A 24,477-nucleotide genomic window follows, 5' to 3' on the forward strand; every position below is an offset into this window, starting at 1 on the left:
TTTGTGGGAGCCATCTGTCACTGATGTAGTGGCATGCCAATGCTGCTCCCGGGTGCCTGATTACTGCTGGGCATCACTGTCATCTGCTAGGATTGCCCTAGAGTCTCAGAGCCTCTGAGGACAGAGGTTCCCCTTGGGGGTTACTGCTAGCTGAAAAGTCCTGAGCCCACATCTCCAGAGTTTCCGTGGTAAGCACATTCAGGATGGCAGCCAGCACCAGCACTCTGATGTCATCCATGCGTGACGGCTCCTCTCTGTGTGCGATGCTATGTGTGCTCAGTTGGGGCATTTTCCAGTAGTAGAGAGAAGGGGCAGAGGAGTGATGTTGAATTCTGAATACACAGCCAAGGGGCACACCTGTCCTGACAGGCAGCTGAGAGAGCAGCATTGCCTCTGTCTGGGTTTCAGAAGGCAGCAGTCTTCAGTGGTTACATTTGCCTGCGCACAGAGTGGTCCTCTTGACTCCAAAGCTTAAAGTTTGGGGCAGTCTTACTGTTTGTTGTTGCTTGTTCTTTATGAGAGATTAGGACGTTCTTCCAATTACAAAATGAACCTACTCTCTACCTGTGGAGCTGCCTGTGACCCCAATCCAGATGTGGGCTCTACACTCTCCAAGGCAGGAAGGGATGAGTTCATGAGTCCAGCAGAAGGAAGATGGGGCTGAGCATAGCAGGTCTCCCCTGTGGGAGGTGGAGGGGCAATATGAGAAAAATGGGAGGTACAAGGACCAAGTCAGGTAGGGTCAGCTCTGCAGCTAGACCAGGGAGGCCCAAAGACTATCCAGGAGATCTTTGTCTTGAAGGCAGAATGCTGGGGGTAGGTGTGGGAGCCAGGGTGGGGGGGGGGCGTGGGCAGGGGTGAGGGGAAGCATTCCCCTGGAGTGTGGAGGGGACATGATTGGTCCTTCTGGGCCCCCAGCCTCCTAGTGCCATTTTCTGTTGGGGACCATTTCTCCACAGACTCTGCACAGTCTCTTCTGTGTACTGACTCTGCAGGACAGGTGTGTATCTCCTGATCCCTTCACAGGGGACTTGGAGACACCAGATCTCTTTAGCTGATCCCCTTGGTGCCTACATCAGCACACACTGGGTTCTAATGCATGGCGCCCATAACCTTCCCTGAGGCACCCCCTTCTCTGCCCTAAAACTGACTCTCCCAGAACAGGAAGGAAGGCCAAGTCACTCTTGATCCTCTCCATTGCCTGGCCAGTCCCATGCACCAGCAGTGACCCCAGGTACCCTGGCTTCCTTTCCTAGCTGTGTTTCCTGGCAGTGGTGTGTGGGTATCTCAGGCATTTGGTGAAAATGTATGTGCTGCTCTGTTGGGTGCCCCTGTGTGAGTCAGAAAGGAGTGGGAGGTGAAAGCAGGGCAAACGTCGTGCCCCCTCACCCTGAGCACCCCGGATGTGGCTGTGTCTGTGTCTGTGGAGGGCGCGCTGGCTTCCTGCAGCTATGGGCAGCTGGAGGAGGACAGCTTGGGGCACGGAGTTCATGGGGGGGGGGGCTCATATGAGGTGCAAGGCAGGTCTGGGTGCCAGGAGCCATAAAGTACAGGCGATAAATGGAGAGAGGACCCTTGGACTCACACGAGGTCTCATCCCAACTTCTAGAGCTTCTAGGGGATCCTGGTGGGACAGGGGTGGGGAGTTACCCCTTCCCCAGTCTCCACTGTGACTGACATGATCCTCAAGTGTGCACAGCTGGCTCCAAGGTCCCCAGGTGCGCTTACTGTATTCTTGTGGCCTGAGCATCCACATACTGGCTGCTTCGTGAGTTCAAGTGCAGTTCAAGTACAGAGACTCGCTGGGGAGCAGGGGGTGGGGCCTTGTTGTCCTCTGTGTTTCCTAGGGCTCTAGGTTGGGCCCAGAAAACTTCCAGCAGCCCCTCCATGGCCCCTCAAGAGCGGAGGTCTCTCATTGAAGGCTATGGAGTGCCTCCCAAGAGCGATTTCCATCTGTCAGCCTTTCCCTTGGCCAGGTCTCCACCCATGGCTACTCCTTAGCTTTTCCTAAAAGTCCCTATGTCTTAGCTTTGTCCTCAGGACTCTGGTGTGTACCAGCACCTAGTTCCCTTCCTCACCAGCCCCAGCTCAGAGTTGTGGCCATCTGTGCCAAGCCTACCATCCCAACACAATCCCCTTCAACCTCTTCCTGAGTGGCTGGCCTCCCAGGGTATCCTGCCCTTTCCAGTCTCGACCTGTTGGCTAGTGATGCCTGTGGGGAGTCTCAGGCCTGCAGGCACTAGCCTGGTGGCATGTCTGCCTGCAGTGAGAGCAAGCTCAGGTTTGCAGAGCTCTGCCACCAGGCCTCACGTGGCTCCACATGGACAGGGCTCTGGTGTGCTATTTGGCTTTTTATTTTTTAATTAAACGTAGGGCTTCAGTTTCATTGCTTTGGCCTCACTGTCAAGATACATGCTCCAGAGTCTGTTATTACCATACGAGGATGGTCCCCACGCCCGGCTCACTGCCCAGGGAATTCACTGTGCGCCACTATGGTGAAGTTCTGCTCTGTGACTTACTGCCCTGGCTTCAGAAACACTGGCTCTAACCATGCTGGGCACCCTGTCCAGACTCAGGTCCAGACCATGATGGGTCAAGCACATGAATGTCAAGATCTCTTTCTAGGGGATGCTCCAGTTTCTGCAGCATAGCTGGGCTCTAGCCCCATGGACATCTCCTGTCCCCTGGGGTTCATCTGCCCTGGTCAGGCAGCTGATGGTCTGTTCCAATGATCAGGACTCTTTCTCCTTCTGTTCTCCTCCCAACTTGAAACCTCTGGCTCTCTGTGAGCTACTCAGTGCCTCTGTTGTGTCCATGGCCTCAGTATCGAGGTCTGGGCTGGCAGATGCCAGATCTGTATCCTTCCAACGGTCCACCCAGTCATGTCTCCTTCCTGGCTGCACTGTGGGTGGCACTGGGTGGTGCCCTCCAGTCCCTTTGTTCCCCACCCTCTCTGTCTCCTACCTGCCCCACCATGACAACCTCAAAGGACAGGCCTTGCCCTTTGACTTCACTCCAAACTACTCTAGGGTCTCATCTCAAGCTAGGCAGCACCAGAGCTACACCTTGGGCTATGAGAGCTAGGACCAAGTTCCGCTCTGGTCTGCACCACCTCTGGCGCTGACACTTCAACTCTTTTCTCATGTGAGGCCTCGGTTTTCTCATCCGTAAATAGATAGTCGTGATACAACCACCCTTCAATAGAACATGAGAGAGTTAAGAGTTCTGAAGAGCCCAGCTCTGGCTCCCCTGTGCTGTCTGGAGCCTACAGGACCTGCATCTCCAACCTCTCCAGGCCATGTTCCTGAGCCTGGGACCTGGGCTCAGTCCTTGGGTCACTCTGCCCATTGCTGCAGTGAGCAGTGAGGAACAACTTGATAATCTCATGAGACAGGATGTTAAACTAGACTAGACTTTCCCCTGTCCCTCTTCTAAGGACCAGCAAGGCTCCCACAGTGCCCTATGCAGTACTAGAGCCCTGTACTGAGTCTCTTCTAGGAATAAGGAGTAGGCTGGTGAATGGAGCTGAACCCCATCAGGAGAAGGTGCCCAGCATGGTCTAGGAGAGGGAGGGATGGAGGCTAAGCAGCCAGACTCTGAGCAAAGGATGTGATGACTGTACCCTCAGCTTCCCCTCGCAGAGGCCAGGATGGGCTTTCCACCCAAAGAGATCAGGCAGACATGAGGACAGGAACCAGAGAAAGAAGCCCTCTCCACCAGTTCACATCGATCACAGCTAGCGTTCTGTTCCAGGGAAATAGTTCACCTTCGAGTTCGTGCAGTGCGGAGCTTCGGGGATTATTTTTTGATCTCATATTTTCATCTGACAAAAGAGGAAAGACACAGTTCAATATTGCAATTCACCAACTTGGTTTAGGGTTGCTAAACACCCAGGCATAGGTAAAATGCCCAGGGCTGGGTCATGTGGTACACCTCTAGGTGCTAAATTAACAAGGTGGGCCAGGATGGTCTCCTACAATCCATCCTGGAGCCGCAGTGGTTCCTCCTGTCGTATTTAGATCACTACCTGACTCAGGTCAGCCCTTGTTTGGGAGTCAGCAGGCCTAGGCTCAATCCCAGCCAGTTGTGCCTGCTGCCTTTTCAAAGCACGGAATAGTTAGTTTTGGTTATCAACCTGACACAGCATAGAATTACCTGAGAAGGGGATCTCTTCTACATTGGGTTGGCCCGTGGGCATGTCTGTGGGAGGTTGTCTTAACTCCACTGTGGGCAGCACCATCCCCTAGGCAGAGGGTCCGCAACTGTGTCAGAATGGAGAAACTGAGTAGAGCACAAGCAAATGAACACGTATGCATTCACCTTTCCCTGGTCTTGTCTGTGGATGCCATGTGACCACCTGTGTTAAGTTCCTTCTTCCCTGAGTTGCTTTTATCACAACAGAATGAAACTCAGACAGGTGTTATCTCCTGATAACACAGACACACATTTCTGGGGCCCTGGGATGGGCTGGAATGGAGGCAGGAAGCAATGGGAGAGGCCACAGAGGCAATGAGAGAGAGCCAGTAGGTAACAGCCCCTGTATGGTTTTTTTTTTTTTTTTTTTTTTTTTTTTTACAGCTCACCATCTCTTCATGGTCACTGCCTGCCGGGACCCTGACTATGGGACTCTCATCCAGGAGCTGTGCCTCAGCCGCTTCAAGGAGAGCATGGAGACTATCGGGAAGACGCTATGGTGTGACTGGGGAAAGACCATACGGTGAGTCCTGTCAGGAGAGGAGGAGGCTGGGAGACACGCCCTCTCCTTTATATTGGGGCATCAGGCTCCTGGGTCTGGGGGAAAGCCAGAGTCTAAAGGGACAGGATGGAGGGGAAAGGGAGTCCCAGTCATTGGCAGATGTTTATGAGCACGTGAGTGGGAGGAGCTGTGTCTTCGATGGTTGTCCGGGTAGCCATGGGTGTCAGGGGAGCAGGAAATGAAGGGTTCAGATTAGATACCCATATAGCAACCAAGTGTAGGCACCTGAGGACAGTTGAGCCCTGTTCAGTGCCAGAACCCTGAGTGATTGTCTTGTGACAGAAGCCAGGCCTTCAGGGACCTCCCTGCTGGCTCCTTCCATCCTGCTGTCAAGCCAGAGCTCCTCCCCATCTCTCTGCCCAGCCCACCCTGCCCAGGCCACAGAACTGCAGGGGCAGGCTGTCACTGAAGGGGTGGCCCACAGCGCCACCAAGGGTGGTACCCACTGGACCTTTCTCCCATGAGACCTGGTCCTTCAACCCAAAGGTCCTTCCTTCTTCCTACTACAGTGTTTTTTCACTGTCTCTCGGGCCCTAGGGACCCCACATCAGGCTCGGAGGTTCTCCCTGGTAGAGCCCTTCCACCAGCAGGAGCAAGGCTCAAAGCTTAACCTGTCCAAAACAAATTTTCTAGGCTTCATTTCTACTTCATTGTGAGGGGTTGGGAGCATCATGGAGCTACAGTGTGTGTGTGTGTGTGTGTGTGTGTGTGTGTGTGTGTGTGTGTGTACACACGTGTGCGCGCACGCACATGTGCATGCATCTGTGCATATGAGTGTGTGTATGCATGTGAGTGTGTGCATGTGTGTGTGAGTGTGCACACATGAATGTTTGTATGCCTTTATATATGTGTTTGTGTTCATGTATGTGTGCATATGTGTGAATGTGTGTGCAAGTATATGTATGCATGTGTATATGAGTGTGTGTGCATGTGTATGTGTGCGTGTATGTATATGAGTGTGTGTATGAGTGTGTGTGTGTGTGCTGTCAGCTTCATCTGGAGTTAGAGTGTTACAGAACCCAGGTCTAGAAGCTCAGTTCTCAGACAAAAAGTGTTCAAGAGAAGAGCATTAGAGATGAAGAGAGTCTTTGACTCTTAGCCATGGAACAGGAAAAAAAGGGATCAGCTTCTTCAGTCCAGGGAGTCAGGAAAGGAATGTCAACAAAGAGAGAGACCGATATGATAAGGGGTGGGGATGCTCATGTCTTTTCTGGGAACCAGCAAGCTGCTCTAGAAACTCAGATAACCCTGATGCTGATGCTGCCTCCTCCTCCTCCTCCTCCTCCTCCTCCTCTTCCTCCTCCTCCTCTTCCTTGTTTACTTCGTCTTTCCTAGCTTCTAATCAGGGTAGCCTCAAAAGGGCAGTCAACAGCCAGGCAAATCTCAGTTAAGTTCACGCTGTACCATGGCCTGGACAAAACGCTTTTCAAATGATCTGCATACCATCCATGTGTAGAGCTAAGAGGAAATTGACCCAGCGTTTGAGACAGCAAAGGAGACAGATGAAATATGAAGGTAGAGATGCCAAACCTACTTTCCAGACCCAGACCCTTGACATCTACAGGTCATGGGAAGTCAGTGTCATCACCAGAAGCCCCTTGTGTCCCTGGGAAGTCACCTAGGCAGCAGTTACCACCACACAGCAGAGCGGCCATCTTCAGCTGAGCTCAGGGGAATTGTGTGGTCTCCAAACTGTACAGTCTTAGCCAGCTACAAGTCCGGGAAGCTCAGAGGTTGATGTAGACTTTTCTCTGGTAGCACAAGGAAGAGATTTACAGTGAATCGACTGTGACCCAGCTCTGACGAGCTGCCAGGTGTCTTTTGAGGGTGACTGAGGAACATTTCAAGGTTTTCCTCCATCACCATGCACAGCACATAGTAGGTGTGCAGACTTGATGCCCTGTGATAACAGGCACTTTCTTCTAGTGCCGGAAAGAAAAGAGAGGGAGTCCTGGGGACCCATGGTGAAGAGGAAGAAGACAGAAAGGGTTCCTTGGGAGGATCTCCACAGGGCAAAGGGGCGGCCAGTATCATTCACAAAGAGTGTGCATGGTGATGTTCCAAGGCACGGGTCTAGCCTGGGCTCCTGTGATGAAGCTCTCGTCTGAGCGCCAGAAGCTCCCTGAGAGAGGGTGAGGCCCACTTTTCCTCATGAGCTTGGGTTCAGACTTACCTCACCCCTCAGGCCCCCCTTGCCTCTCCTCTCTTGCTAAGTGAGGTCAGTGACCTTGTCCTTCCCTGCCCTCTGCGGACTGAGCCTTTGCCTTCTTTTCTGTGAGAGCCTTTGCCACAGCAGAGTCTATGGTCCACACACGCTTGTTGAAGACAGTCTCTAAAATGAAAAAAATTAGTTTTATTTTTATTTATTTAGGTATTGCTGTGATAAAATAACCTGACAAAAAAAAAGCAACTTAGGGAGATTCTGCTTACAGTTCCAGGTTACAGGGATCACTACGGGAAGTTAAGTGAATGTCACATCTTAGCCACATCAGATCCAGTCAGAGCAGAGAGAAATGGACACATCCATGCTCACTTGCTTACTTGTGCTTGACTCAATTTTTTCCACTCTTACACAGTTCAGGACCTCCTGCCTAGAGAATAATGCCACCCACAGTGGGCGGGGTCTTCCTACATCAATTAACAACCCAGATAATCTACACACACACACACACACACACACACACACACACACACTTCATCCAGCCTCAATTAAGACTCTGTTCCCAGGTGATTCTAGGTTGTATGAGGTTGACAGTTAAAACCAATCATCATAGGGGCTGGAGAGACGGCTCAGTGGTTAAGAACACCGACTGCTCTTCTAGAAATCCTGAGTTCAGTTCCCAGCAGCTACATGGTGGCTCACAACCATCTGTAATAGGGTCTGGTGCCCTCTTCTGGTGTGTCTGAAAAGAGCAATGGTGGTGTACTCATATGCATAAAATCAATCAATCAATCTTAAAACAACAACAAGCAATCATCACAGCACGAGTTGCCTGAGCCCCTGCACCCCGCCCCCAGACAAACCGCTCAGGGTATAGTGGGGCTCAGTCGGGGTTCTCATCCAACCTCTCCTTACTCTGCTTGGAGACATCTGGCCTCCTCCGCTAAGCTGAGGAATGAATCAGAAGTTGGAAAAGGAGAAGGGACAGGTTGTTAAAATCAGAACAGCCTGTTCTTAGGGCTAATTGGCTTTCAGCCTCAGCTGAGCAGTTCGTATTTAAATGAATGTTGCATTTATTAGGATCTAGGGAAGACACAGTAGGGCCCTGAGGGAAAGCACTCACTGCTTACCCCCATAGCTCAGTGACTGCTCACCTTTGCAGAATGACAGCAAGGTGAAGCCTGGCAGGATGACGGGCGTGGACAGGGCGACATAAGGATGCTCTGAAGAACAGAGACTGTGGGCTGTAGATGGAAAAGAGGAATGGTTAGCACCAGGCCGAGGAGAAGTGACCATGGTCAGAGCCTCTGGGTTGCACAGCAGGGAGGGTCCACATCACAGCACCACAGCACCTCAGCAGGTCATCTCCGGCCTGCAAGCTCCAGGTCTATGCCCTAGTCACATCCCTGCCTTCACCTCTGGGTCCTGTGAGTCTGCTGCATTCCGTGGTGAAAGGGAGTTAAATTGCAGGTGGAACTGAAGACATGAGCCTGGCTGCCAGAGCATTCTGGATTCCCCAGGTGGACAGGGTTAATCCAGAGCTCCCTGAGTTTGTTCAGGTCCTTGCATTGCATGACTTTCAAAATGTTCTTTGACACAGTTGGTCCTCATCTGAGCACCTCCTTGACTTCCCAAGTTTATCTTTAAGTCCCAGGCTGGGAATCAGCCACTTCTCCAATGAGGCCCCATTGCTTCTATAAGGGTAGGAAATTTAGGAACTCAGATACGCATATTAGAGTCCAGACATATACAACCCCATATTATGCACATACATACAAACATGTGCGTACACATTCAGACACTGGATTACATGGAACCAGTATAACCACACAGGGTTAGCAAAAAAACATAGGTAGCCCCTCTTTATAGGGACTTTAAGAACTGGCTTATGCCGGGCGTGGTGGCGCACACCTTTAATCCCAGGACTTGGGAGGCAGAGGCAGGAGGATTTCTGAGTTCAAGACCAGCCTGGTCTACAGAGTGAGTTCCAGGACAGCCAGGACTACACAGAGAAACCCTGACTTGAAAAAAAACAAAAAAAAAACAAAAAAAAAAAGAACTGGCTTATGAGGCTGGAGAGTTGGCTCAGTGGGTAAAAGTGCTCGCTGGGCAAGTGTTAGGACCTGATTTTGGATTTCCAGGACTTCCCTAACACACACACACACACACACACACACACACACACAGCTGTACACACCTGTAACCACAGTGGTGAAAGAAACAGAGACAGGGGACTTGCTGGGGTTAGCTGGCTACTGGCTTAGCTGTTGGGAAAAACAGGCTCTATGAGAGACCCTGCCTCAAAGGGACAAAGGAAGAGCACTAGAGGGAGACTCGCGCTGTCTGTTTAAGCCTCTGTGTGTGGGCAAGCATACAGGTTCACGCGGGCACCGAGACATAGACACCGCCAGAACAAAAATAAGTTCTTAAAGAACTGGAGGGCTTGAGGGGTGGTATGTGGTTAAGCACTTGTTCTTCTTGAGGGTTCAGATGCACAACATCTACTCAGAGCTGCCTGCAATTCCAGTCTCAGGGGATCTGACACCTTTTTTGGCCTCCTCAGAGACCCTTACACATGTGGCACATGCACACAAACATGCACACATGAAAGAATTGACCTTTACAGTTGGTGAATTTGGCAGACTCTGCGGGGCAGGCAGCAGACTGAGAATCTAATCAATAGGGCTTGCATATTGGTGGATTCGTAAGTCTCAGGATTGAATTTCTTCCCATGGACCCGGTAAGGCCCATTCACCTCCCATTCTCTTGATGGTGTATGCTACCCATTCTCTCCAAATCCCCCCAACAGTATCCAGTCTAGTGTTTGATTTTCTAGATGGGTCCCAGGCCTGGCTGTGTGGATACACTGGGTGAAGTTAGAGCTCTCCCCTGCCCCCACCCTTTTCCTCGTTCTCTATTCCCACTCACTTCCTGTGGTGAATGTCTGTCTCATTGCTCTGCAATATGCATTAAAAGAAAGAAAGAAAGAAAGAAAGAAAGAAAGAAAGAAAGAAAGAAAGAAAGAAAGAAAGAAAGAAAGAAAGCTCAGATTTGTCACTCTTCCTCATGTCTGAGTTTAACACTGGATTTTCTTTGAGCTTTTGTAGTCCTGCTGGGTTGCAGCTACACCCATGCCAGGTTGGAGCACGTCCCTACATATACGAAGAAGAAATCAAATTGTATTTTTTCCTTGATTGTTTCACTTATTACAAAGTCTGTCCTCCACCCTAACCCTAACCCTAACCCTAACCCTTTAGAGGACACAGAGACTGGACTGGGAGAATTGGGATGATTTCAAACCAGCCAGATTTGAGTTTTGCATGCTCATGGTATGCAGCAGTTTTGAGTTTTGTTTTGTTTTTGTTTTTGTTTTGTTTTGTTTTGTTTTTGATATTCTGTAGTCCAAGCTGACATGGAACATCCTACATATGGCTGGCCTTGAACTTGTGGCCATCCTCTCAACTCTGCCCTGAGTGCTGCAAAGGAGTACCTAGCAAGGTGTGTAACAAAGGTACCCGAGAGCCTGGTCCTCACACTGGCCCAGGACTCCACAGCCGCCCTCCACGTTGACTGTGACCCCCACAGATCTGCTTCTCATCCATTTTCTCCTGGGGTGGGGATCTGTCAGAATGCCTGTTGGAAGAGAGGCTCAAGATTACCCAGAGTCCTTGAGGGCAGCACAGGGCATTTCTGGGTCAGCAGTACCCAGCAAGACCCCGCAAAGTGCATGACCTCGCCATGTGCTGGGCTGAAACCTGTCATTACTGGAGTTATCTCATTAAACCACAGCCCGGGTCTGCTAATGGGGACATAATATCAGCTGGTGTATTAACCAGGAATCTTACCTAACTGGGGAAGTTAGAAAGAACATGGAAAAAAGTGTCCTGGGGAACTCACTGCCGGTATGGGGAGAGAGAGAAGGCAAAAGCCAGAGAAGGATCTGGAAGTTTCCAGATCCAGCTAGAGAGTAGACACTTTGTTTCTTTTTAGCCTACTTTAACATTTTTATTTTTCACTATTACTGTGTGTGGAGCAAATATGCCATAACCCATTTATAGAGGTCAGAGGTCAACTTTCTGGAACTGGTTCTCTCTTCCTACCTTTCCTGTCCCGGTAATTGAACTCGGGCCATCAGACTTGGTAGCAAGGACTTTCACCCACTGAGCCATCTTGTCTGCCCTAACCTAATTTTTAAACTAGTACATAAAAACATACAGGGATTGTACACACCAGATGGGCACCGTGTGACATTGGATATACATGCACTTTGTGTAATGTTTAAAGTCAGGTTAAACATCCTGTTACAAACATTTATCCTTACAGCTTACATTGAGAACATTCAAAACCACTCCTCCCTCTCTTTAAACAGTACTGTGGGCACTCTGTGTCTGTGACTGTGTCTGTGTCTGTCTCTCTGTGTCTCTGTCTCTGTCTCTGTCTCTCTCTCTGTCTCTGTCTCTCTCTCTCTCTCTCTGCAACCTCAGGCCAGCTTTCCTTGTTCCTCTCAGTTACTTAATTCCAACCTCTCCCCATTCCTCCCTGCCCTGTCTGCCCACTATTTGATCACGAGCCCCTGTTCTCATCTGTCTTGTTGGCCAGTGTGTTTGATCCTATGTATGTGTGAGGTCATGTGTTTCTCTTTCTGTGCCTGGCTTCCCTCACTAAAGAATTCATTTCTGTCCCTGTCAAAAGTGGCAGTCCTTACTTCTTCCTGATGGCTGAACACACACACACACACACACAGAGAGAGAGAGAGAGAGAGAGAGAGAGAGAGAGAGAGAGAGAGAGAGAGAGAGAGATGTTGTATTTACTCAGTCATCCAATGATGGACAGTTAGCCTCTCTCTGCTTCTCCGCTGCCGTGATTAGTGTTTCAGAGGACGTGTGAGCACAGGTGAACCTCATTTCTATATAACTGAGAAATAGAACGACTGGACTGTATGGTACTGTTGTCAGTGTTTTCAAAGAAACTGGCTGGTTTCCCACCTCACGAGAAATACTAAATTGGAATCCTGTTTTGCTTTCTGTTGCTTTAATAAAGAGCAAACCCGAAAACACCCCAGAGAGGAAAGAGCTTATTTCAATTTATAGTGTATGGTCCACCATCCAGGGGAGTTAGGACAGGAACTCAACCAAGTCCAAAATCCGGAAGCAGGAACTGAAGCAGGGGCCACGACAGAGTGGCTTGCCCTCTCGTGGCTTTCTCCGTTTGCTTTCTTATGCCTCCTAGGTCCTCCTGCCCAGGTTGACACCACCCACAGTGGACTGGGTTCCCTATCAATCACTAATCAAGAAAATTCCCCCATAGGCTTGCCTATGGGCAAATCTGATGGAGACATTTTCTCAGCTAAGGTTGTTCTTCCCAGATGACCTAGATTCAAACTGACAAGAGTCAACCAGCACAGTTGGCTAACAACTTTAGGCTCTGAGATGTCAACTTAGGCAGGTGAAAGATGTTAAAGACAGACAGATGCCAATCTAGACAGGGCCACCACCTGCCATGGCTCAGTCACCAGGATTTACTGGCTCCCCAGAGCACTGTTTACCTTCTTGTCCCACAAGGTGGTGGCTCTCTGCATTAATCCTTTAGCATCTGTAAATGCAGGCTCCATCTGACCCCACCCCTCCTAGGATCTTACACTGTCCTGCATTCCAAGGGCCCAGTTCTCTAAGGACTTGTCAGACAGAGTCTGCGAGGCTGAGGATCCAAGGCTGTGTCCCAGGGCTGGAGCTCTAACTTGCTGACCTCAATCTGAGCCATGAATTCTCTCTGAGGAGCTGTGGAGTTATGGGTAGGGCTTCCTGGGACCCTAGGAGTAAAGGTGGTCATGCTATTGGTTAATGGACAAATGTCTAAGACCTACTGCAACGCTTCCCAGAATCCTGTAATCCGAGTAGGAGCTACCATATCTATTTAAAATAATTGATTTAGGCAGGGTGCGATGACCCATTTGTCTTGCTTAGGCCTAATGGCTGCCATACTATGGCTGGAACACACAGCCGAGGCAGGAAGCTCTCGGCTTCTAGTGGTCTGGAGGAGGTGCCTATGTTTGGAAGTTCAACAGGAACCGAGAGCAAAGCTGCTTCTTAGATTTCCAACGGTTCTAAAACAACAGGCAGGCACAAGCTTCTCTGGGTGCATGTCTGCTTGCCTGCGTCACAGAATAGAGGGGTATACCCCTCCATACTCTATAGGGCAGCCATGTTGCCAGGAGCCTGGCACAGAAGGCAACCTACTGGCCTGCATCCCCCTACCCTGCCACCATGGTGCTACCTCATTTACCATGGCAATGTACCCACAGAGGCACCCACCCTGGAACTTGTCATGTGCCAAGTGAGACCTGAGGTCACACTTGTGCAGAGCCTGGTGGCTATGGGACTGATGACCTCAAGTGTGATGGTGGGAAACTGGAAGAGCTTCCTGGCCTAGTAGGACCAATGGCTGGGTACCTTTGGAGATCAAGTGTTCCAGGATCTAAAGCAGGCACTGCCTGGGCCAAGGCTACTCCCTGCCCACCACCATACACTCTTTCTGACTGTGCTTCCTTCCCTTTAGCAAGTAAATAAAGGTCATGGAAAAACCCTTACCTGCCTTCAAGGTGACAATTAGTTGGAGCTGTAGAAATAGCTGGTGATGTGTTACAGAGCATAAAACGCAAGTACCAAGCTGAAGTCAGCTGCTCACAGTCTGCCCACCCAGGGCCATCTTTTTTTTTTTTTTTTTTAATTTACATTTCAAATGCTATCCCGGAAGTTCCCTATTNCCCCCCCCCCGCCCCTGCTCCCCTACCCACCCACTCCCATTACTTGGCCCAGGCCTTCCCTTGTGCTGGGTCATATAAAGTTTGCAAGACCAAGGGGCCTCTATTTCCAGTGATGGCCGATTAGGCCATCTTCTGCTACATATGCAGCTAGAGACACAAGCTCAGGGGGTACTGGTTAGTTCATATTATTGTTCCACCTATAGGGTTGCAGACCCCTTCAGCTCCTTGGGTACTTTCTCTAGCTCCTCCATTGGGGGCCCTGTGCTCCATCCAATAGCTGACTGTGAGCCTCCACTTCTGTGTTTGCCAGGTACTGGTATAGCCTCACGAGAGGCCGAAATATCAGCAGAATCTTGTGGCATGAGCATTAGTATCTAGGTTTGGTGGCTGATGATGGGATGGATTCCCGAATGGGGTAGTCTCTGGATAGTCCATCCTTTCACTGCTTGTGGACGTTGTACATCGTGGTGCGCACTAGGCTCCGCACCACGATGTACAACGTCCACAAGCAGTGAATTTTTAATCTTAGCCATTCTGACTGGTGTGAGATGGAATCTCAGGGTTGTTTTGATTTGCATTTCCCTGATGGCTAAGGATGTTGAACATTTTTTCAGGTGTTTCTCAGCCATTCGATATTCCTCAGTTGAGAATTCTTTATTTAGCTCTGTACCCCATTTTTTAATGGGGTTTTTTGAGTTTCTGGAGTCCAGCTTCTTGAGCTCTTTGTATATATTGGATATTAGTCCTCTATCAGATTTAGGATTGGTAAAAATCCTTTCCCAATCTGTTGGTGGCCTTTTTGTCTTGTTGACAGTGTCTTTTGCCTTACAGAAGCTTTGCAATTTTATGAGGTCCCATTTGTCAATTCTTGATTTTACAGCACAAGCCATTGGTGTTCTGTTGAGGAATTTTTTCCCTGTGCCCATATCTTCGAGGTTTTTCCCCACTTTCTCCTCTATCAATTTCAGTGTCTCTGGTTTTATGTGGAGGTCTTTGATCCATTTAGACTTGAGCTTTGTACAAGGAGATAAGAATGNATCGATTCTCATTCTTCTGCATGATAGCCGCCAGTTGTGCCAGCACCATTTGTTGAAAATGCTGTCTTTTTTCCACTGGATCCACCCAGGGCCATCTTAGCAACTGCCCCTCTCGCTGTACTCCACACACTGAAGGAACTGTCTTCATTTTGAGAGTTTGCAGGAAGCCATTTCAGTTGGGATCAGCTAGCTGCACACTGAATGCCTGCCCCAAGGTGAGTCCCATCAAAGATTCTCAGAGCCAAAGATCTGTGGATCCAGCCTGCTTGGATAGGAAGGTGGGGGGCGGAGGTGGGGGAAAGACCCTATTTCCTTCCTCCACCACCAGGGAGGTTATTGAAGGGGGTGATGACAGCCACTCCTTTATGTCCAATAGCCACTGCATCGTTTTTTGACTCCCCTTTGTCCCAATTCCTGGGCATCTTCCTTGTGGGGGATACAGCTAGGGGAGTAGCACCCCAAGGCATGGTGGCCATTCCAGTGGGCTGTTGTCATTTCCATTTGCCGTTTTAAAACCTCAGAGGCAGGATGCTGCCATACAATGTGTTCAAAAGTAAAAGTTCAGAAGTGGGACACCACAACAGTTCCTATCATGTGGAAGGCAAGCAGGTGGAATGCATCCAGTGATGTAACTGGATACCACTTCTCTGTGGACACATTGTTTCCTGGCCCTGGCCCAGACCATTCCTGAGCCATCCAGGCTATGCAGACTGAAACAGCCAGGTGTTCACACTGGGCTTCCGAGAGCCTCCTCCAGGGCTGCCTTCCGAGGCTCTGTGGTGAGCAAGACGAACACATGCGCCTGGTGCCGCATCTTGTGTGTTGTGGGGGATAGCTGGGTAGGCGGAGGTCATAGCTAGTGTCCCTCCACATGCTCTGTCACTCCACCCATCCTCAGGCCAGAATTCAAAATCTCCCCAAATTTCCCCCTTCATCCATTACTGGGGGAGGGGTCTTTCTCAGAGGCAGGCAGGCAGCATGGAACCTTAGCAACCCTCTGTGGGCAGCGCTCAGTGTGGCACCACACAGCAACAGCCTTCCCTGGGTATATTTTGAAGCTTCATTTTTCTCTTAAGGAACTTTTGGAACTTAAACACTTTACCCAATGAGCTCTGGTCCCTGTGCTGGGCAGCTCCGTTTTCTGGACATAATGATGGGTATAGAGTCTCCAATTCTAATACTTTTAAGAATAATTTTCTGTCTTACTTTTCTATCAGGGATCTGCATGCGCATTCCCTCTCTGTTCTGGGCACGCCACGGTGTGACCTGGTGCTGTCAAGGCTGCCGCCTAACTCTCCTTAGCACAGAATATCGTTAGCTTCAGCTTCAGGTGATGCTTAGTCTCCTACTGACATTGCAGCGGACATTTCAGCTGCTGGCTCTTTGATGGTCCTCTGTGTTCCTGTTTTCAGTATTTCTCCTGCACAATTGCCTCCATGGTGGACGGTAACGAGTCTCCTTTCAAAGGCATCTGTGAGGAGAGGGATGCGCGTTCTTTGTTCCCTCAGACACTCCACCTTTCCTCTTCTTAGGTGTTTCCCCTCTTTCTACACTGTTTCCCCCTATTGTTGAGATATAATATGTTTTCCCTTCTTAAGTGAGACTGTAATATTGATAAGCTATTTTCCACCCAGTCAACCCAGATGTGTGACACACACACACATTTGCATGCTTGTGTTTATTTTCTTGTCAATCCATACAAGTTGTGTCCCTCTCCATGAAAGCAGCAATTTCTGATTCCACCCCCCCTTCTCCCTCCCTTCCTCTCTCCCTACATCTCTCTTCCCCCGCTCCCACTCACTCCTCACTGCCTGCAGTTATATGTTTTAAAATCCACCCCTCCCTCTGTCTTGTCTATTTGGTTTGACTGTTTTACTGTGTCTTTCTTGGACAGTCATATCATCGAGTTGGCATCTCATCCTGGCAACCCTGGCTCAGATCTGGCTTTTGTTCGCTTTGCAGATGGGTTGTTAATTTACATGTGTCTTATTATTTTTTTAACGCCCTCATTCCCTTCAGTACAGATTCTCACAATTCAATCCATTATTAAAAATGAGCTGTGCGTTTAAGACATTCACAGAATTCAGATTGCCTAAGGTGCTTCCTGCCGCCTTCACGTGTGTTCCCTGAAGTTCCTCTCCCTGGGTTCCGTTGTCTTTTGTGTCAATGTTAGGTGAGAAGGTGGAGCAATTACAGTTGATTGACTGGCTGGTTGATGGATATGTGGCTGGAAGTCTAATTTTCAGCTTAGAGTGTTGGTGAAACCTTATGATGGGGGCTTCCCTTCAACTATGGGGACATCAGCCTGTGTAGCAGCTCCTAGGTCTGGCCTTTGAAGGATGGATAGTGTCCTAATAGACTCTGCAAATCTAACACCTTCTTCCACCTCTTGCTGTTTGCAGAAACTGTGTCCCACCCATCCTTTGACCACATTTACACCCCTTTTCACTCCTAGCCGCTATGCCCTCTCTCTGCATGCATTCTTCCAGATGGTCTGTTTTTCCTTCTGACCTTTCACTTTGTAAAAAAAAACATTTCCTGGTTGGATGTTGCAATGACTGTCAGCTGACACCATGGTGCCAGGAGCTAACCTTTGCCACTCCCTAGGTCTGAGGATAATTTCCCTCTGCAGACTGGCGTGCCACCATTGCTGTCACATGGAACCAGGCCTGGCCACCTGGGGCTTTGACACAGTGGAAGCTCTGCCTGGTCTTTATGACTCCAGGACCCAAGGGGTGGCAGCATTTCAAAAGACTCCTCCCTGGAGACACAGTCAAGTGGGAGGTGCAAGCAGAGCCCGGTAGCTGCATACAGGCCAATTGTGGATAAAGAACAGGGTCACCTGAGTCCCCTTCTGCATCTGGTCCTGGGTGGGAGTAAACCCCCCAGGCCAGGTGAGTCAGAGGTTCTGTAGGTTTGGGTATATAGCAGCTATTCTATGGCCCAGGCTTACAGCCAGGATGGTTTTGAATAATGGAGACATTCCTTGAAGCTGTTGGCTTCTCCCTTCCAGTGGGGACAGTAGCTGCCACACCGTGCCTAGCGTGTTCAAAGGCTGAAGAGACAGAGACCTTTGCAGGGGCTGGGCTGCCAGTGTGGCATGGCTAACATCCCGTTTGGAGAGGGTATCTGTTGACAAGTTAGTTAAGGGTCTAATATTTGAGAGAAGGCTTTAAGACAAGTGACTGCCTCCGCTCAGTAGTTATATGCTGGAAATGTGACAGGTGCGTGGCCAGTGGTGCTGGCCACCAAGGACTAAGCAGGACAGGGCCTTCTTTGCCCTCCTAGAACTGTATCCCCTTAGAGGAACCCATGTTCTTCCTTGGGGTCTAACCCAATAGCAGGTAGGAATGGACCCCATCACCTCATAACTAGCATCCAGCCCACACCACCTGGAGCAAAGTCAAGACAGGAAGTTAAAGGCCACAGAGAAGCCATAGCCACTGTCCCTTCTTCAGGGGGGCTTCAACTTCAAGTCCCTTCCTGTTTCTCTCAGGTGTAACTTCCTCCCTGTCTCATGTCCTAGATTTCAACTGGAGTCAAGGACAGTCCCTCCATCCAGTTAGTCAGGGTTCCTGCAGGCAGGGACAGCGAGCACCGGTAGGTTCCTGCCTCAATGCTTCCTTTCTCACTATAGATTGACAACTCTTTTTTTGTTTGTTTGTTTTGTTTTTTGTTTTGTTTTGTTTTGTTTTCAAGACAGGGTTTCTCTGTGTAGCCCTGGCTGTCCTGGGACTCACTTTGTAGACCAGGCTGGCCTCGAACTCAGAAATCCGCCTGCCTCTGCCTCCCGAGTGCTGGGATTAAAGGCGTGCGCCACCACGCCCGGCTAAATTGACAACTCTTGATGCACATCCTGTCCCATGTCCTTCACGGTGGTCTGGCATCTTACACACCTGACAATGAACGCTCCTTACATCTGTGGCGGCCAATCGGGTGCCAAGTCCTGGGAGAAGTGATCTCACCGGCTGGCATGTCTCAGTGACCCGTGAATTAGCAAGAGGCAGAAGGCTGTGTCACAGGTAGCATTCAGGGGCCCTCAGTGGAGGTTGTCAGTCCAAGCTGCTGGCCACCGCCTTGACCCATTTAAAGCTGCAAACACGGAGGCTTTGTGAACACTAACCTGCTATTGCAACGTCGCATTGAGAGTGGACACTACAGGAGTAGAATGTTCCAGATCCTTCCCTTTCTCTAAACCCCTGAAAGAGGTTGGGCTAGGACAGGAGGGACATACGTGGTCCAGTGATTTGGTAACCTGTGTGATAAGTTGCACAGCAGGGAGGGACAGCTCAAGGACATATTCAGGAAGCCTGGCAGAGAGGCCCCGTAAGTTCGCTGGCTGCCGGAAGAGTCACAGTTTCTTGGGAAGAAAGGGATGGGGAGAGGCGAGCTTTGGATAGCTGCCTGGAAGCTGGGATGGAGGGTAGACTGGAGGAGACAGCCCCCTCCTCCCAGCTACCATCGCGTGCTTTGTAAGGACAACAGCAACCCTGGATGGCAGCATCCAAATATAGCATCCCGGCTGTCACGCCTAATCCCGGGCTTGGACATAGGCATGTCCCCAAGAGTGTGGGAGCTGTTGGGCCTTACCCTGTCTGAGTATACCCTACCCCCACTCAGCTGGAGTCAAGGTCAGCATCTCTTGGCTACACAGAGGGTCCCATGAGAGGGTCCCTGGAGCTCTCTGGTAGATCACACTCAACCCACATGTCCCCTGTGCCTCAGTAGTCAGCCACTGTGCCCTGTGTCCTCAGCCCCCAGGGCTGGGCTCACTGGCATAGAACAAATCCCCATCCAGACCCTGATGCCAGCACTGGCAAAGAAGTCTGTGACTTTGCCTCCGATGCTTGCTGAATGTTAACACTGCCTCATCTCACAGCCCCAGGAGCTGGTGCCTGACCAGGCCTGTTCTCAGAAGTGGCATTGTGCCTACCCTCCTGGTGGGGCCTCTCCGTGGGGAGCTGGCTTGGCAGCGATGGGCTGCATCTGTGCCAGAGCCAGCTGCATGTGGGGCCAGTGATGGATTTAGAAACTTCTCTTCCTCCCAGCCTGGCAGAGGTGCCCAGACTCCTCTCTGGCCCGGAACCTGAAGAGTGAGAATGGTAGAGAAAGAAGGACAGAGGGACACGGTGCCAGGACAGAGGAGACTTCTCAGAGGAGAAAGGAGCTGCAGGGATGGGAGATAAAAAGTTATCGGGCTCATCCATCTCTGCACTCGCCCTCGGATCTCTCTATAGGGTTCCTCACCAAGTACCCTGGTCTGTAGAGGGAAAACATATACCCACTGTCACAAGGCTAGGTGAAGAGTGAGCCCACTGTGATAGCAGGGCACCGTGGCTTCCTGCCCTCTGAAAAGCAAGCAAGCCTTCAGCCATCTCAGGCATATCCTGTGTGCACAAGCCAGCCATAAGAGACTGTAACCTAAAGCCTCATTTCATATGCCTTTAGTTAACATGAAGTGTCCATGAATTCCAAGTGGTGGGGACTTGGCCTGACCTGTCTCGGCCTCAGCAGCCCTCCTGGATCCTGACATCTATCTTGTTCCACATGCCCCGTTGCCATGGAGCCCGCTTCTCTGCAGGCTGGTCTTGGCTGTGGAAGCTTGGGAGGTCATCAAGGTTCAGGAGAGGAGCAAATATTTAAGCTACGACCAGCCATTAGCCAGAGGAGCCCCCAGCCTGGGTTTGGGCTGGAGTGTGTGGCATTATTGTACCATACTCTCCTACAAACCTTGTCTCAATCCCCAGAACTGTTAAGAACAAATGGCAGGCTCTCTGGATTGTAGCAGTCCCCTTGGCTGGGCATTTCTCTCTGTGGGGGCAGTGGAGGCTCTCCTGGGCTCTGCTAGGTGGCACTCCCTCTTAGCTCTGGGACCATTATCCCAGATGGCCATGCAGGAGCGGGGATTCCATCACAGCTCAGCAGTCATGCAGATGACATCGCTTGCAGAGATGGATGACAGCAAACTCTGTTGACCAAGCAAGTCCAGGGCCCTGTAAAGAACAGGAACAGCCATCTCCAAACCATTGTGGCCCAATGTGGCCCACAGATGCGTCAAACTGCCCCTCTGAGAAATACATTCCTGATGTCCCCTTACCTCCACCCCTCACCCTCAGATCTTCCTTCTCCTGGGATCAAAGAGAGAGTCCCAGCTCTGACTGTACAGAATGTGGGCTGCATTTCCTATAGGTTGGTGATTTGAGGACTCACCCTGCAGACAGAAACCCCAGGCTTCCCCGGGGCTCCTCTACCTAGGTCTGAAGGCTATAGCGAGTGGTGCCCTCTGGTGGGCACTGGAATCTCAGATGCCATTTCTATCATTGTTCTTCTGAGTGCTTGCATGCAGTGGGTGGGGCATCATGATGCAGCAGGGAGTCTCCTTCTTGCCGTCGGGATCCTCTCAGAATTCCGTCTCCCTTCTTTGTTCCAATTTTCAGTTTTGAGAAGAGAGAAGAGATGCCCAGCGGTGGTCAGAGAGGGTCACACGAGTGAGGGAAGTGACTTGAGACTGCAGAGGTTCTATTCCAGGCCTGTAGTGCTGTCGCTGGTTGCTGACCCCAGGGTCTTGGCAACCTCACTCATGCTGCCATGTCTTGAACAACACCCTTGTACTGCCTGGGAAATGGCTTTGCTCCATTGTCAGGAATCTCTTTCTATACAGCTCTGGGCAACATCATCTTAAATACTCATTTGCCAGCCTCATGGTTAATGGAAACCGCAGGCTGGCAGAGCATAGAGACCTCTTATCACTCAGCTCCCCTCTGAGTGGCACAGCATAGCCAGGGATCACTTGTGGAGTGTCCTTCTTCCTCCCCCCACCGCACGTCCCAGCGGACCAGCCACTCCGTGTGACTCTCAGAAAGACACAGCTGGCTCAGATCCCACTGGCGCTCACTGCCCACGCTTCCCTAGCCTAGGAAAGTGTCGAAGTGCTTTAGTCCAGCAACTAGCAAGGCTCCCTCAGACCTCCCCCAGAACCCAGAGGAAAGTTATCTGCTGCCTCCTACAGCACCAGGCATCTCCTTGGCTTGTTTGCACACCACCAATAAGCTGGGTGGGCTGCGTTCTCCTGTGCTGGAGTGGAGACCTTCTGTGCAGACTGGCTGCCTGGGTAGCCCTAGCTGTTCACTCAATGCCTGACCATGCTGGACTGAGCAAGACTTTCTGCGGTCCGGGGAGCAGCCTCTGCCCATGGCAGAAAGTCCCTGCCATCTGTTTTGGGGATCTTGAGTCCTGCCACCAAAGGCAGCAACCACCACCCTGAAGGGCCCCTTCCTGGCTGTTGGGATGGTTTCAGGCCCCACAAGGAAGCTCGTGCTTGCTGAGGGAAAGGGCCTCTTCATGGGAGAGGAGGTCTCAGAACTAAGTGTGTGCTAGGATGGTGTGCAGGCCCAGGAGGGAGGATTGTGAGTTTGATGCCAGCCTGGACTACATAATAAGACTCTGTCTCAGAATAATGATAAGTAGGGGAAGGAGGAGGAGGAGGGAAAGAAGAAACGTTTTATCAAAAGCTTTTCAACATCAAACGGTATTTTCTCCCTTGACAGGTTGAAGCGTGGTTTTATGACAGACTTCAATGTGTTCTGTACAGCTAGATGAAGCTTGTGGGCACTTCTCGGAGGCCTTCTGTGCCTCTTCTTCCTTCCTACCTTCTCTCTCTCTCTCTCTCTCTCTCTCTCTCTCTCTCTCTCTCTCTCTCTCTCTCAGGCAAGGTCTCACAAAGAAGACTGACTAGCTTCACACTTGCGGAGATACACTTGCCCTGGATCTGGACGCTGGGATTAAGGGCATGAAGCCCTATGCACAGGGCACTGTATATTATTTACATGTTAACTTGATGCTCTAACTTACTGGCTTTATAGTTGATGTGTTCTGCTCTCTCTCTCTCTTGATTAGGCTCCTCAGAATCATGCCTATTCCCCCTCCCCCACCCCCCTTCCCCCTGTGTAGCCCTGGCTGTCCTGGACCTGTGTAGAACAAACAGGGTGGCCTCCAGGCAGCATGACTAAAGTCGTGAACCATTTTATTTGGGGGGAGGGAAAGGAATGAGGACCCAGAGAAGGGGTAGAGGCAGACAGAGAGGGAGCAAAGCCTTGAGGGCAGAGAAGGAGGGGACAGAAAAGGACAGAAAGAGAAGCTGGCTGGAAACCTATGAGAACAGAGAGGGATCAAGGGAAAGAAGGGAGAAAGGGCTTTTGAATTTTTGTATCCATGTTATCATATTTAATGCCTCAGTAAGTTCCTTTTCTATGGTTTTGAATGCACACACACCCCTCCCACAGTGCAGGAATGCTGGTGGGGAGGGGAGTGCACGTCCACAGCGTGCATGTGGAGGTCAAAGGTCAGCCTGGTGGTATCTGGTATCGTTCTCTCCCTCCACCTTTCCTATAGGAAGCGGACGCAGGCTGCCAGGCTTGCAGAGCCATGGCCTTTCCCATCTGTCCCACCGGCTTTCTTTTTTAAAACCTTGATTTGGATATTTAGTGATTTTCTTTTATACAAGTTCTCCCTACATAGCCCACACAGACCTCACTGGGTAGCCCAGGCTGGCCCAGGCTGGCCTCTAACTCCTAGGGAGTCCCCCTCCCCTATGAAGAAGGGAAGATGTGTATATCTATCAGACCCCTAGGATTACAGGACTCCTGTGTCACCGCTCCTGAATTTGCTTACTATTATATTAAATAATAACAATAATAATTCACAGTTCTGTTTTTCTCAGAATTCATTTTGGAGCTGATTTCATTAGCATTTACATGCATGCAGCATTATATTTCCATGGCTGCCTCTAATGGAGTTTTAACAGTGACCCTTCAACTGCTCGTCACCTCTCATTTCTGTAGAGTGCATTCTTTAAAAGTATTCTTCTCTTCTCTTTTCTTTTCCTTTCTTTCTTTCTTTCTTTCTTTTTTTTTTTTTTTTTGAGACAGGATTTCTCTGTGTAGCCCTGGCTGTCCTGGAACTCACTCTGTAGACCAGACTAGCCTCGAACTCAGAAATCTGCCTGCCTCTACTTCCCAAGCAAGGCGTGTGCCACCACTGCCCAGCAGCCTGCCTTTTTTTCTTTTCTTTTTCTTTTTTTGCTAGCATTTTAGTTTTCAATATTGTAGCCAATATTGTCTTATGACTTTTACTTTGGGAATTTGTTGGCTTTTTCTCTGCTGCCTAATATGGATCTGGAGACTTTTGAGAAGATTGTTGGTTCTTAATATTTTTTTGTTCTTTTTGCAATACTTTTGGGCTAAACTTTGGAGGCATGATCAGCTTCCCTCCCCAAGGAAGATGAGAAGCTGTGTATATCTATCAGACCCCCAACCCCCAACACACACACACACACACACACACACACACACACACACACACACACACGCACAGGGATTTCTGGGCCACGGTGCTATAAATGCCCCTCTGCCCGTGTCTGTTCCACACTGCATTGTGCTGCCCTGCAGCAGCCTCCAGGCCTGCTTTCCTGCCTGCCTGGCCCTCTGCTTTCGCTTCCCTCTGCTTTGATGGTGACTGTTTTGAACAGGCTAACTAGGATCAGGCTTTGCTAGAGGTCCCAGCAGTACAACAGGGCAAGGAGAGCTGAGATAGCCAAAGTGGATCAGAGCCCAGTTGTGAGTGAGGGTCATAGTGGCCCACCTCCTACCTACAGGGCCCTGCTGTGCCCCATCCCAGACAGCCCTAGTCCCTACAATACCCAGGAGGCCACAGTGACCTCCAGGAAGTAGGAAGGAGGCTGTCCCGTGTGGTATGCCACCGC

General features: G+C 50.3%; 1 protein-coding gene across 3 annotated transcripts in view; it reads left to right on the forward strand.

The window, feature by feature from the left end:
- Positions 1-24,477, forward strand: part of Ramp1 (receptor activity modifying protein 1) — a 46,979-nt gene that overhangs the window by 12,831 nt on the left and 9,671 nt on the right. The window contains exons 2-4 of one of the 3 annotated variants that reach the window (XM_021198752.1): positions 4,579-4,717; positions 14,872-14,932; positions 15,935-16,314. In XM_021198752.1, coding sequence (XP_021054411.1) covers positions 4,579-4,717; positions 14,872-14,932; positions 15,935-15,982 — 248 coding nt within the window. In that variant the 3' untranslated portion in view covers positions 15,983-16,314. Of the gene's footprint in view, positions 1-4,578; positions 4,718-14,871; positions 14,933-15,934; positions 16,315-24,477 lie in introns of those variants that run through there. The other 2 variants (XM_021198753.1, XM_021198751.1) reach the window with 2 other exon arrangements.

Source organism: Mus pahari, chromosome 5 (genome assembly GCF_900095145.1).
Source record: "Mus pahari chromosome 5, PAHARI_EIJ_v1.1, whole genome shotgun sequence".
In the NCBI taxonomy this organism is placed as follows: domain Eukaryota; kingdom Metazoa; phylum Chordata; class Mammalia; order Rodentia; family Muridae; genus Mus; species Mus pahari.